At 44.4% G+C, this 13,055-nt stretch overlaps 1 protein-coding gene across 1 annotated transcript; it reads right to left on the bottom strand.

Moving 5' to 3' along the window:
• Positions 1-174: 174 nt before the first annotated feature.
• Positions 175-8,627, bottom strand: LOC120661529 (phospholipase A I-like). The gene is made up of 18 exons (XM_039940420.1): positions 8,046-8,627; positions 6,271-6,418; positions 6,051-6,129; positions 5,807-5,960; positions 5,502-5,711; positions 5,162-5,407; positions 4,914-5,076; positions 4,574-4,834; positions 4,376-4,494; positions 4,132-4,293; positions 3,676-3,868; positions 3,407-3,543; positions 2,731-2,869; positions 2,362-2,568; positions 1,811-2,276; positions 1,512-1,728; positions 1,342-1,431; positions 175-849 (listed from the first exon to the last, which is right to left on the bottom strand). The coding sequence occupies exons 1-18, from the start codon at positions 8,625-8,627 to the stop codon at positions 415-417; spliced, it is 4,008 nt and encodes a 1,335-aa protein (XP_039796354.1). The 3' UTR covers positions 175-414.
• Positions 8,628-13,055: the final 4,428 nt, after the last annotated feature.

A 13,055-nucleotide genomic window follows, 5' to 3' on the forward strand; every position in this document is an offset into this window, starting at 1 on the left:
CACGAGGTCTGAAGAAAACCAGAGCTTTGTGACCAGACATTCACTGTGGAAATCGCTGCTCCTTTAGCTTTCTGTATTTTCACATGAAGTTTCTCAAGAAAATTACCAAAGCGAATCAGCCGCAAGATAGAAACCAAACGTCAAGCACTGCTTTCCATCGAAGCACAATGCAGATATCAAAGCCCTAATGCTTTTTATTAATCAGCTTCACTACTATGTCCAGAGTACATATACTTTTACAGAGCCTTTCTTGGCAAAAGATTCAGTAGGGGATACATTCTGTTACCTGCGCCTGCACAACAAACACGATATGACCTCTATAACCCCACTATGAATCTGCCCTATCCTTATTCCTTTCCTGTATTTTTCATGTCCATTCTGGTGTATTTTTGTACGGTTTGTCAGTGTCACTAACTACAAAACACTGGGTAAGTGGCAGCTATACTTCAACTTGGGATGTGATCGGAGCGCCTGCTGCAGAGCGGTGTCCACCGTCACACCCTCGCGGAACAACTTGTCGTACAACAAGCACATAAACTGAGCCAGGTACTCCTCGTCGTCCATGTCATGGTTGCCACTCTTCTCAGCGTCGCTGTCCTCCCAGTCACTTATAGGGCTGACAGGTTCAGGTTCCGACTCGTCAGCTTCCTCATCACCAATGACAAACTTCCCATTCTCCAGGCTTCCATTTACATCCATCCCATAGTAGGCTATTGCCTGGGAATCTGGAGGCTCAATGGATGAAGAGATGACTGCTTTTGCGCCAGAGTCCATGAATGCCTTCACCAGGCCATGCGCAAGGCCATACTTACCACTGCATACAATGATCCTCTCCCTCCATGCTCCAACCTGGGACATCATATATGTAATGAATTCAGATGGCCTAAAACTCTAGAGATGCATCGAAAGAAGCACGACAACAAATAAAAAGAAAGTGCAAACATTTTCAGCGCTACTCGTAGGTTAACTTGGCCCAGGAAACAGGTTCTATTAGTTTTCTAGGATTTAAAGATAAACGAGCTAGATCGCAGGCGTTCAGATAATAGGTGGTAGCAGGATGTGATTGAGGACCTGTGCAAAATGTACAAAGGCTAGTTTCACTGGCTGCTAGGGAGTTGGAAGATTGACTTTGGAAAATAATTCAATTTGGCTATTGCTTCTTCCTTGGCCACATTTCAACTAACCAAACCATTATGGTGCCATTGTCATGTTTTCTACTTGAATCCTATTCAAAGTGTTCGTACAACCCATTTGGCTGCTATACTTAATAACTTTCACAGTTGGCATGTGATCTGAGGGATCAATTCTGGCACAGAACATAATATTAAGAGCAGAACTTACCATCCATCGAACATCTTCAGGTGCCATGTGAACAGCAGGCACTGTTCTCCTAAACATATACGCACCAATTTCTTGGTTATCTTCCATTACCTGCGGCAATGGATAACTTAGTATATATATACATAATAATGACTTAACTGGAACAAAGAGCAAGAAAAGGCAATTCCTACTTGTGTTTGACGACCTATATAGCGGTGGTGTATCCCACCAATTTCAAAAGATGGCCATTCGGCAACCAACTCAGATAAACATGAAATCTTGGACAAGGAATATGCGCCTTTGCTATTACGCCCACGCAACAAGTTTGACAAGCTAGTTTTGACAGACTGCAGAAACCTGTCTGCAAGTTCTCCGGGTTCAGCAACCACAAATACATCATTTTGCCAACTGCAACAGTAGTTTTCCTGTCACACACTTATAACTATAAACCAGAAAGAAAATAAAATATGATGAAGCATGTGAAAGTTACCTCAATACTGAACCAGTTGAATCATTTTGAAGAGCCAGGTGTATCACACCGACTTGAGGCATATTCTGCAATTTATCATACAATGACCTAACATGTGCCGATGGCTGCCTTGACTTCAGTGGTGATGTTGGCGGTGAGGATTTTGTAGTTGGGTGGCCATCCAAGCTAAGCGGCGGAACTAGGTCGATTCGACCAATCCGTTGAGTGCCCTCTGGACTGTATAGAAGTGGACTAGATGGGAAACTTCCAGTAAACAAGGGAGAAGTTATTGGAGTAGGAAGTGAAGTGGCTGGCTTTCCAAACCCAGAAGCACTGTTCATAAGAGCTAATCTAATACCATTCTGGGAGCAGAAAGATTCAAGGGAACGTGCATGATTTATTTTCTTCCCAAAATCAGGACTAAATGAAGCCTCCACAAGTAAAACCACACGCCTCCACCCTAAGGTAGGATTACTTTCACTGAAACCTGTTAAGAGAGAATGAAAAGAATATATTAACCAAATAATCCAAATGTTTGAAAAATGCTGAAATATGGGAAAGACAAACCTTACCTTGATTTAATGACGTCAATCTTGAAAATGACAGGGATTTGTAAATATCAGATGACTTTTCTTCCTCTTGGTATCTTGGGACCAGAAGCTCACAAAGATTCTTGAAAGCCAGAAAATTCTTCTGAATGTACTCCTCAGTTGCAGCTTCCAACTTAAGCCAGATTGCAGGATCAGTCTCATCTAACTCCATACCACACCGTTCATCAACTGCCAAAATAACAGTAAGCTCACTGATTTGAATAGGCAGGCTTACCAGGTTCAAACATATCAAAAGTAGTACAAAATTATGGTTATGTTGCTACGGCTTCCAATACGTTAATAACTTCCTTTTCTTGAGCAAACGTTAATGGTTTCCTCAAGTTGAATTACCTGGATTAAAGCGGAAATATTGCATCTCGGGAAGCATTGGTATCAGAGTATCCAAAGTTTCTTCAACTCTTTCCACTGAGCACGCACTTTCTATTAACACTTGCCCTGTGTCCAAGTAGCGCCATCCACCTCTCCGACTCTAGATGCATACATGGAATAAACATATATAAGAAACTCTGGGCCAAAGATGTATATCTCATATCAAAGTTCTCTGGGAGTCTAAAGGTAATTTAGTGTGCAAGCTAGCATTTAAATTACAAGAAATCAACACTCATCTTTGATAATTTCAATCTCTTAGTAATAGATGTCGGCCTGTTTTCTACAAGATGGAGGACAATATATGCTACTTAAATACTCCTGAGTTACACTGGCTGGTACAACCTTCTTAAGGCAAAACCAGGGGCACGTCTCTCCACCTGGTCAAGTCTTTTTTAAATACTACCTCAAACTAGATGTTTTTGGATTTGTGTCGGTTAAACCTGTTTAGTTTAGACTATTTAATATTTATACATACAGAATTATGTAGATTGGCTACATATTGTAGATGTTGCCAGATTCAACATTAAAAGTACTTCCACCTTCTATCAAGACAATTTCTGAATATTCAGATTGTTTGACTATCTAAGGCAGAGTGTTTAAGTTATTTTCAACAACAGAACAAGAACCATTGCATTACCTTAATTGGAACTGATCCACATCCTATCGAGACTAGACAATCTATCCGTGTATCTGGCCACAAAAGTTGTGCTTCTCTTATGGCAAAGATTGTGGGATTGTTGGCTACAATAGCTCCGTCTTGCCAACGATTTGCATCTGAAAAAGATGATCAGAAAAGAATAAGAAAGAATGACAACTGAGGAACATGCCTATATCAAGAGGCCTTCAAGAAATAGAGGCACTCTGCAACGCAAAATAGAAGCCACAGCTGACTCTACAAATATTTACCAACAGAAAAATCATCCAGATAATATGGAGCTGCAGAAGATGCTCTTATCGCTTCCCACACACGATGCTTGCAGCTCCCCATGAAGGCACCGCGTTTAATACCAACTGGTGCACCAGAAACAGTCGTACCGATTGCACCAATTGACGGACTTTCTGCCATTCCTGGTGATACCTCCAAAGTGCCAGGAGGATACTGTAGCAGGTTGTTGGGTTAACATATGAATATATATTCCAATTCTCAACAGTCAATAAAGGGAAAAGAGAACGAAACAACTGCGAAGCTATCTCCTTGTGCCCTTATGGACAACATATATTGTGATGAACAATGCAATACAAAAGGTGCATTTTTAGCTATATCTTAGTTATGAGGATTAAGTTGGTTCCATCATACAGCGCGAGAAACTAATTTAGAATTGAGAATAGAATAAAATATTCAGGCAGGATAAAAAGACAAACCTGATAGTTACGGAATATATATGGTTGGGCAGGCATGACACTGACTAAAGTGGATACAGCAAAAACCTTCGGAATGCCTTTTACAGCAGATTCAATTAGAAGGTCGCCATCTTCATCGGCACACATTTCCTTTAGTAACCTCTCAAATTGATCTGCACTGTGCTGTAATTAAACCCTTAGTCACTCCAGTGTTCATTAACATGAAACAGCACACATAGTATCAAACTTATCACTTCATTAATACCTTGGACCCATGTACAACCACTCTAAAACTTTGTGACGAACTTTTGAAAAGTTGATCGATCTTCTCCTTCCAAGTAGCAGCTTCATCCTTTGGGATAGGTTCAGCAAACACATGTTTTCCTAGGAAAATCAGCAGTTCAGTTGGTAACGAAACACATTGGCATTGGCGAGGAAACTTCAAAAGGCAAAAGACATGCACCAAGTTTTGTGTATATTTCTTCACACTGATCCAAAGTCATCTGCTTGATTCCAAGAGCCATTGCAAGCATGCCACCAGTGGATGTACCACATATAAGGTCAAACATTTCATGTATGCGTTTCCCAGTTCCTTGCTCTATCTGTTTAAGCATTTGAACAGTTGCAAGGCCTTTCATGCCACCACCATCCATTGATAGAATGCGTAGGCCCTTCTTAGCAACTGGCCTTCCTCTTATTGCTCGACGCAAGTTCTCATTCTCCCCTAAATGGTTGACATGTTATGGTTATTGATTATGCACAAGAAGTGATAGCAAGGAGCCAAGGACCAAGAATAAGTATACCTAAGATTGCCAAAGCACGTGCAGCTGCCTTTGCCACATGACGCTCTTGTGATACAGTTAAGCGGATTAAAAGGTCACGCAAGCTTTCAGAATGCATGAGTGTGCGACGAGTCTCCAAGCAGAAAGCCAAATTGCCGACTGCAAATAGAGATAGACGTTGCACCTAACAAAAGGAAGCAAATAATTATGAGCTATCTGGTGGTTATCCAACAATATATCAACCAGAGCCTAAATCCAGTTCATCTTGCCTCGGAGTTCTTATGTGCACAAAGTGCTTTCAGTGACTTCAGCACATCTTTCGTCAACATCTTTTGAGCAACGTGATCGGAAACAAAAGTTAAGGTGACGACTACTTGCAATACTGATACTAACTCTTCTTCATCAGATGATTTTAGTACAGCTTCAATAGGCTTCATAATGTCACACTTAATCAGCTGCATGGCTGATGTAATATCAGATGCCAATGATGAAATAGCAAGGCCTGCCTGCTCAACCTGCAAAGGTAATTGAAAATTAGAAAAGAATAAGGAATACTAGCATGAAACATGAATCACTACAGAGAGGTAGTTGGGGTATGTTGTGTTGTACCACATGACGATTATCACTGCTTATCATGCTTATAAGCTGCCTGACAGCATTCTCTTCTTTGCTAATGGCAACATGGTTGCTGCGATCTTCCATTATTTTGGCCAAAGCAGAAGCTAGCAAAGGATGGTGACAGGAAGAGAAACGGAAAACAAGAGAGAAAAAGACGCTAAGTTTGTGTCTGGTTGCAATGAAGTAGGAACTATTCTCAGTCTGAAAATAAAATCCAAACGCTCTTATCAGAAAAGTTGGTAGTTATGAGATGACCTAACTGGGAGAACAATAGAAGGAGATGATAATTTAGGTACCTCTATTTGCACAGTGACAGATTTAAGACTTTCCACTGCTTCAATTCTAATATTTGCAAGTGTGAGATGCCTGAGATTATGCAGTGGCAGAATTTCTGGAAGAAACTCTAGAGGATTTCCAAACAAGCGTAAAATTCGGAGCTTGGGCATTGACCTGTGGGGAACAGAGAATGAATCATGGGGAGATGACACCAATTAGAAGCAATCACGATGACAAAGAACTCCACAGATAAGCATTAATAACCTGAAATCCAACAATGGTCGGACAAGCCTGTTATGTTCTAGTGATAATTCCTCCAGCATAACACATTGTCGCAGTTCTACTGCTTGTGTGAGAAAAAAAATTAGATTGCTGCGAGGGCAGTTGATTATGTATGATCTTGAGCAAATGTAAATCTGCAGAAGTTAGAAGCTATAAAGAAATCTTTAGAGCTATATAGATTAAATTGCATGTGCACACTAACCAGGGACAGATATTAGCATGTTGTTGTTAACTGACAGCACTTTCATATTCTTCAAGGCACCAACTTCAGGGGGCAAAACTGACAATTTATTATTGTCAAGATATAGCTTCTCAAGAAGTGGAAGGCGGGTTAACTCAACTGGAAGAACCTGCCAAATGTTTTTGTAGAATTTCATAGTTATGAGTAATATCTAGATACCCATCGCCCTAAATTTCATACCCATATAGCTAGGTGAAGAAAGGAATAGGAAACTTGGGGGTTTATTCAATACATACAAATACACAATGTATATTCACAAAGCAGAAACAACAATAATAACAACACAATGTTCCTATATCCTCTTCTGCCTCTCATTTACCTGAAAACATGTTTTCCACCTCTTGAAACAAATGACATCCAGTTTAGCCTAGATTTTGGTGCTTGGTTTGGTCGTTCCTTTGTTTTTTTTTTTCGTGGTCCACAAGGCCTAAGGTTTGAGTCTCAGAAGCTACTTTCTTCTTATCTTTTTGGTTTTGTAACTTGTTTGTCTTCTTTAATGAAATGGCACACATCTCTCCCGCACCTTCGGGGTTAAAAATGAAAGAAGCAGATGACATCCTACTCTCAGTGGGCATGGACACTGAAAATCATTAGATAGGTCTAACTGACAACCTAACCCCAGTTTAGCATATCTGCTGTATCAATAAACTGAAATGCACTATCAGTTTCATTTCCATTTTAGGGATCACCCTGAATGTGCCTTTACACCATCCAATAAAAAATGCATCAAATGTTAAACTTATGCCAGATTATATTAGGCCATTTGCAATTGTGCCCCAACTCTAACTGTACGTTGCCCTACTCTTTAAAAGGATTGAATCGCAGATTTAAAGTTTCGTCAGCATACTTCGCTGCAGTGGAAAAAATGATGTACTAACATTTAACAATATATGAATATTAGTGACGAATTTCCTCACAAATACAGTTGCTAATGGAAATCCCATATGTTAATTACTTAATTGTTAAGCTGCTGTACTGATCAGATACACTTGAACTAAAGCGAAAAGGTGATCAGGTTATTATTGATATACTTGGTAGTTAGTTCAAAATTTTCCAGAGTTAATCCAGTATAAGCATACTCAAACATGATATAAATAAAGCACCCAACAAAATCCTACATACAACATTGAGATTGTAATTCACAGTTTCACACAAAATTACAAGTTCTAACTCGTAAGACTGTAACATTGCGATTATAATATTGTTTGGTGAATAAATTGATAGTACATATTTCTTTAACTTAATCAGGGAATGTTTAACAAACAGAAAAAGGAAGCAATCAAACAAACTCCATCAGATCTCACATGATTGCATACAGCTAGATGAATATACATCAACCAGGGGCAACCACAGCAACCACAATTTAACAAGACCAAAACCAAAGAACAATCAAAATGGTTGGATTTGGTGGCAAAAGTTAAAAGCCACAGAGGTCTTCGGTAAACAAGCAACATCATCAAAGTTGGAACACCCAGTGTTCGAACTGATCAGAATATCTAAAACTAATAGTAGATGAATGCAGGGCAGCCAAACACAGCGCCTAAGTGGCATTTGCATAAATCTGATCAAAATCTCTACAGAAACACCTAAAACACCTCAATGCCACATCGGAGATCGCAGAGCAGCTACAGGACTAGCTGAATTTTCGAGAATAAAGAGTGCATTGAAATCATGGCTGTTGGGCAGTGGTTTCGTTTTGCAGAGATGGGAAGCTAGGGAGTGAAGAACGGACTCACCGACAATCCGCAGTTGCAGAGGCTGAGCACGGCGACTGGGCGCCAGTGATCCGCGAGCACGGGCACGCCTGCGGCAGCGGTGGGCCCGTCCACTGCCGGCGCGGGCGCGAGGTTGGATCTGATGAGCCGCGCGAGCACGCCCCCGCCGTCGCCACTTCCCAACGCGGACCCTGGGGCGCGCGACACGCGCACCGACCGCAGCGCCTCCCGCCTCCGGACCACCCGCATCTCGATCCGCACCCGTTCCTCCCCGCCGTCCATCGGGGCCAGGTCGACGGAGACGGCGTCGTGGGGCGGGGGCAGCGCGACCACGAGCTGGGACTGGAGCCGCAGCGCGACCTGGTCCTCGTCGTCCCCCGCTGACCAGTCGAGGTCGATGCGGAAGCCGAGGTCCCCGTTGCGGGTGGCGGCGGTGGGCGAGGAGGAGCATGCCGGGGTCGACGACGCCGAGGAGGAAGGGGACGAGGAGGCCGGGGCGGGCGGGGACGAGGGCTGGCGGTCGTCGGTGTCGGCGTAGTCGCCGTAGTCGAGGGTGAGGTGGAAGATCTCGGAGCTGCGCTTCCAGCCCAGGCCCCACGACATGGCGGCCGCGGCCTCCGCATCAAATGGCGGGGGCCAGGGCTACGTCCCGCGGCCTCGGGGGCCGGAGGCGGCCACGCGGAGCCGGCGACGAGACGTCGAGATGGAGGCGGAGGGTGGGAGGGAACGGGGGAGGGGGGAGGGGGGAGGCGTTTGGTCTGGTCTCTCTGGAATTTCTGGGTTTATTTTGGTCTTTTCGTTGCGGGGTTTTACGAGCTCCCAATTCCAAGGTCCACGACGTACAGCGCCCGGTCCACCGGGCAGCGTCTCCTGCACGAAATTTTGTGATGGTTTCGTTCGGACCGGGCGGGTTCCACTAGTCAAGCGCTCCAGCTTCTAGAAGAGTCTCTCGTGCACGACGCAATGGCGCGAGATGAATGTGGCCGGTGGGAGGGCAATTTGTTTAAGCACTCGCGAACGTCTGGTGATAACTGGAGAAGTGTTGGTGCGTGCCCAACAGGCAACACTTGCCGAAGAGAGCGAGAAAGCAGGAGAGAGCAAGAGCAATCCTAACTCAAAAAACTACTACTTATCAAGTTATCATATAGACGGCTGGCTGATTTGGGTTGCTTTTGGCGGCAGCTGCTGGCCTGCTGCAGCCAGCAGCAGCCGAGCAATAAACAGGCAGCCAGCGGCTGTGCAGCCATTCGGCTATCAACTGAGTTGTAGCCAGTCGAACGGCTGGGCGAGGCCAGCCGAACAGCTGGGCTGGGATTCAGCCCAACAGCAGCTGGGAGCAGCCGAAAAAGATCCAGCCGAACACGGTCATTAGAGCAACTCCAACATCACATGTATAATTTTAGCTAAAATTGAAGATTTAGGTGTGCTTAAAAATAGAAACCTTACGGTAAACCAAGAGATATGTATCTTCACTCTCTAAATATTTAAAAGTGGGCTACATCAGATTTCAAAACCCATCCCGCATCTCACCGGACGCCGCCATCCCGCATCTCATCGGCCGTCGTGGCACCATTGCCGCGCGGCCGGTAGCGCCGGAGCCAGGCCTGGACGCCGCGCGCGGCCTGGTGCGTGGACGCCGCCGCTAGCACGCGTCGATGCCACCGCGAGCAGGCGCATTGGCGCGAGATCGAGGACCTGGAGCCACGTTTTGTCGCCGAGCAGGGAAGGAGCCTGAGCAGAGCCCTCAGAGGTGCAGCACTGAAAGAAGGCCACCGTGTCTCAGGTACATCTCGTCATCTGTGCTCCACATGCATCATTATTCTAAATTGATAGATAATGGCCCTCCACCATTTAGGGTTTACCCTTCAAAAAAAAACATTTAGGGTTTCAGGAAGGAGGAGCTCGATCAGGATCGTGTAGATGGCCCTTGTTTGGTATGTGCTAGAATTTCTAGCATTCTAGACCACGCTAGTCAATGCTAGGTGAACTCTTGTTTGGTTTGTGCTAGCTTCTAGCACAAGCTTTTGATTTTTGCTGCATATACCCAACTGCATGTACCACATCATATCCCACATCTTCAATGGGGTTCGCCAGGCCGCATCTTCCCATGGGCCCATTCTGCAGCACTCTAGCATTCTAGCAAGCGTTGCTCGTTTGGTTTCCTGGAATGGAGCCCAAACACGAACCAAACAGGGCCATGGAGCCAGATGAGCTCAATGAGTTTGTAATGAATGAATTGATTGATCCCTCCTCGATCTTCGGATGATGAGGATCATATTTTTATGTCGCGCACATGATCATTGAGGATTCGATAAATCATCGAGATCGAATAGATTCTGTTGAGGGACATGATCATCGTGATAGACTGCTCTGGCATGGTTTTCTTTACAAAGACTATTTCTCAGATAATCCTATGTTCCCATAAAAGACTTTTAGATGAATGTTCGCTTATTTTCTACAAGTTTTATAAAACCGTTATATGATGTATATAGTATTGATAATTATTAAATTGCATTCTCACATAGGTTCCGAATGAGGCGACCTGTATTTCTTCGCATCAAGGAAGCTGTTGAGGAACATGATGAGTATTTTGTGCAGAAGAGGAATACAGCTTCTGAGCTAGGACTATCTTGTCTGCAGAAGGTCGTCGCAACTTTTCGTATGTTAGCTTATGGTTATGGAGTACCGGCTGATGCATTGGATGAGTGCATTCGTATTGGTGAGAGTACTACTCTAGAAGCTTTGAGAAACTTTGTAGTAGCTGTGGTTGAGGTATTTGGACCCGAGTACTTGAGGATGTCTAATCAACAGGATACCGCTACTTTTCCATCAGCCAATTTCATACTTTATAAGTTTTATGTAAGCTAATTTACATATTTTAATTTTACACTTTCTGAAGTTGGGTTTAAAATGTGTGGTTCTTTAAGGCATATGGTATCCAGTGACATGGAATACGGGAATTAATCGAAACAGTATAAGTATGAAAAATTAAGTCTACATAAAATAAATTATTTTTATTCGGAAGAAAAGAAAAAGGAAAAATAATTTTGTGTCGCATCCTCCTTTGTATTCTGAGCCTGATTGGTTGGCTACCAATTTTGCCATGCACATAAATCAAAGCAAGCCAATATGTTAGCTTGCCAAAATTAGAGCATGCTAAGAAATTTTAGGTATTCATCTGGTTCAGTACCAACTAATACTTTCTTTTCTTTTCTTGTAAAGTTTAAAACATTTCTAGTAATTTGCCACAATTTTGGTCAAATTGGCCAATTTTTAGATACAAACCGATTGATAGCTATTTCTTATTGCCATACCTTCATTTTGGCAAGACAAAAAATCGGTAGGCTCCGATCTCCCCGCCTGCCTTGGAGAGTGATCCATCGGGCTTGGGTTGATTCTTCCTTCGCCGGTGAGGAAGCCCGAAGCCTTAGGTTGGTTGAACAGTCCGTGTGTTCTTTTCCATCCGTGTCTGTGTGCCATAGAATCTAACAAATCTTTTCTTCTTTGGGATCGATCTCAATCCGTTGCGGATTTGTTTGGCACACGAACCCCGCTCCACATATGCACCAGGCCAGCTTCCTGCGATAATGTTTGATTTTGGCTTTTATTCGTAGAACTGTAAAAATCGCGGTGTCCAGATTTAAATGGGCAAAGCTCACTGCCGTCAATTTTAGTTGCCACGGAAAAGGACTTAGGAGTCAGGCATACGCAATTATTCCTTACTTCTTCTTCTTCTTCTTCTTCTTCTTCTTTTTGCCATTGATGATATGAGGATAAAAATGTAAGTTTCCTGCGACATTACAACTGTATGACAACCCATATGTATCTGAGTCATGGATGGCGTGAGTAAAGCCTGTAAAGTGATTAGGAACAATCGCCCAGGTCGGTTCTCCCAGTCCGACCAGCACCACCGACCCGACCAGAGCGACCAGAAACCTGGTCGTCCGATTAGTCGTCCACTAATCGCGATTAATCGGTCGACCAGGGCATTTGTCGACCAGGGCAGGACTTGGGCTTTAGGATACTTATTGGGCTACCAATTCGGCCCGTTAGGGTTGCAACTTGCAAGAGACACCCGCCTGGGAGAAAGGGGCGGGCGAATCCAGCCGGGAACCCCCAATTCCAGCCGCCAGAAACCAATATCGCCATTCTCGCGTCGACTGCGACCGCGGCTCCCGGGCTCCGTCCTCTCCAACGGCGGCCAGCGTCCTCTTTCCCTCCCAGCGCCACCACCACCTCTAGATCCTCTCCTGTCCTCAGTTCCTCACTCCACCAGGCTCCTGTGCATCTCTCCCGGCGCTGTCCAGTTGCAGAGGCATCTACCTGCCCCCGGCAAGGAACCGCGGAAGCAGCAGGCAGCTGCTGCAGCCCCTTCATCCTTGCGCCGTCACCCTTTTGAAGTTGAAGATGAGCTCATCTTCATCTGACGGTAAGCTCCCTATTCCCCTTTTGCTCCCTTCCTGCAAGGCTGCAATCCCGCTTCCTGCTTGTAGCTTGGTGTTGCTCTGCAGTGTGCATAGTTGCTGCTCCGGCTCCTCTGCAGCTCTACTTGTTTGTTTCTTGCATTTGCTTGGACCTGCTGTGTGTTCATCTTCTCGGTGGTGTGCTATGTTGTATACGTGCAGAGACAGTACGCCGGCGTGCAGTGGTGGAAGTGTTGATGAATGCTCCTGAAGGGCATGCTCCTGCTCAGAATGATACAGCTGCAACCACAAATTCTTCTGCAGGCTCAACTGCTCCAGATGGTAATGTTCAGTCCCTAATTGAGAAAGCTCTTGCAAAGCTGTCACCTGAGCGTCGTGCCAAAGCCATTGATCCGAAAAGAAAGGCTTGATCGAAAGACCCAGCATGGAAGTATGGGTGGTGGCCAGATACTAGCAAGAAAGATTTTTTGCAGTGTATTTTTTGTGAGAAGAGGGTTCGTGCAGGAGTAAGCAGGTTTAAGCAGCACCTTGCTGGGGGTTATGGTGATGCACACGGTTGTGAGGAATGTCCTGAAATAGTAAAGAGAGAGATGCATGATTACTTGAA

The sequence above is a fragment of the Panicum virgatum genome, chromosome 2N (genome assembly GCF_016808335.1).
Source record: "Panicum virgatum strain AP13 chromosome 2N, P.virgatum_v5, whole genome shotgun sequence".
NCBI classification, from domain to species: Eukaryota; Viridiplantae; Streptophyta; class Magnoliopsida; order Poales; family Poaceae; genus Panicum; species Panicum virgatum.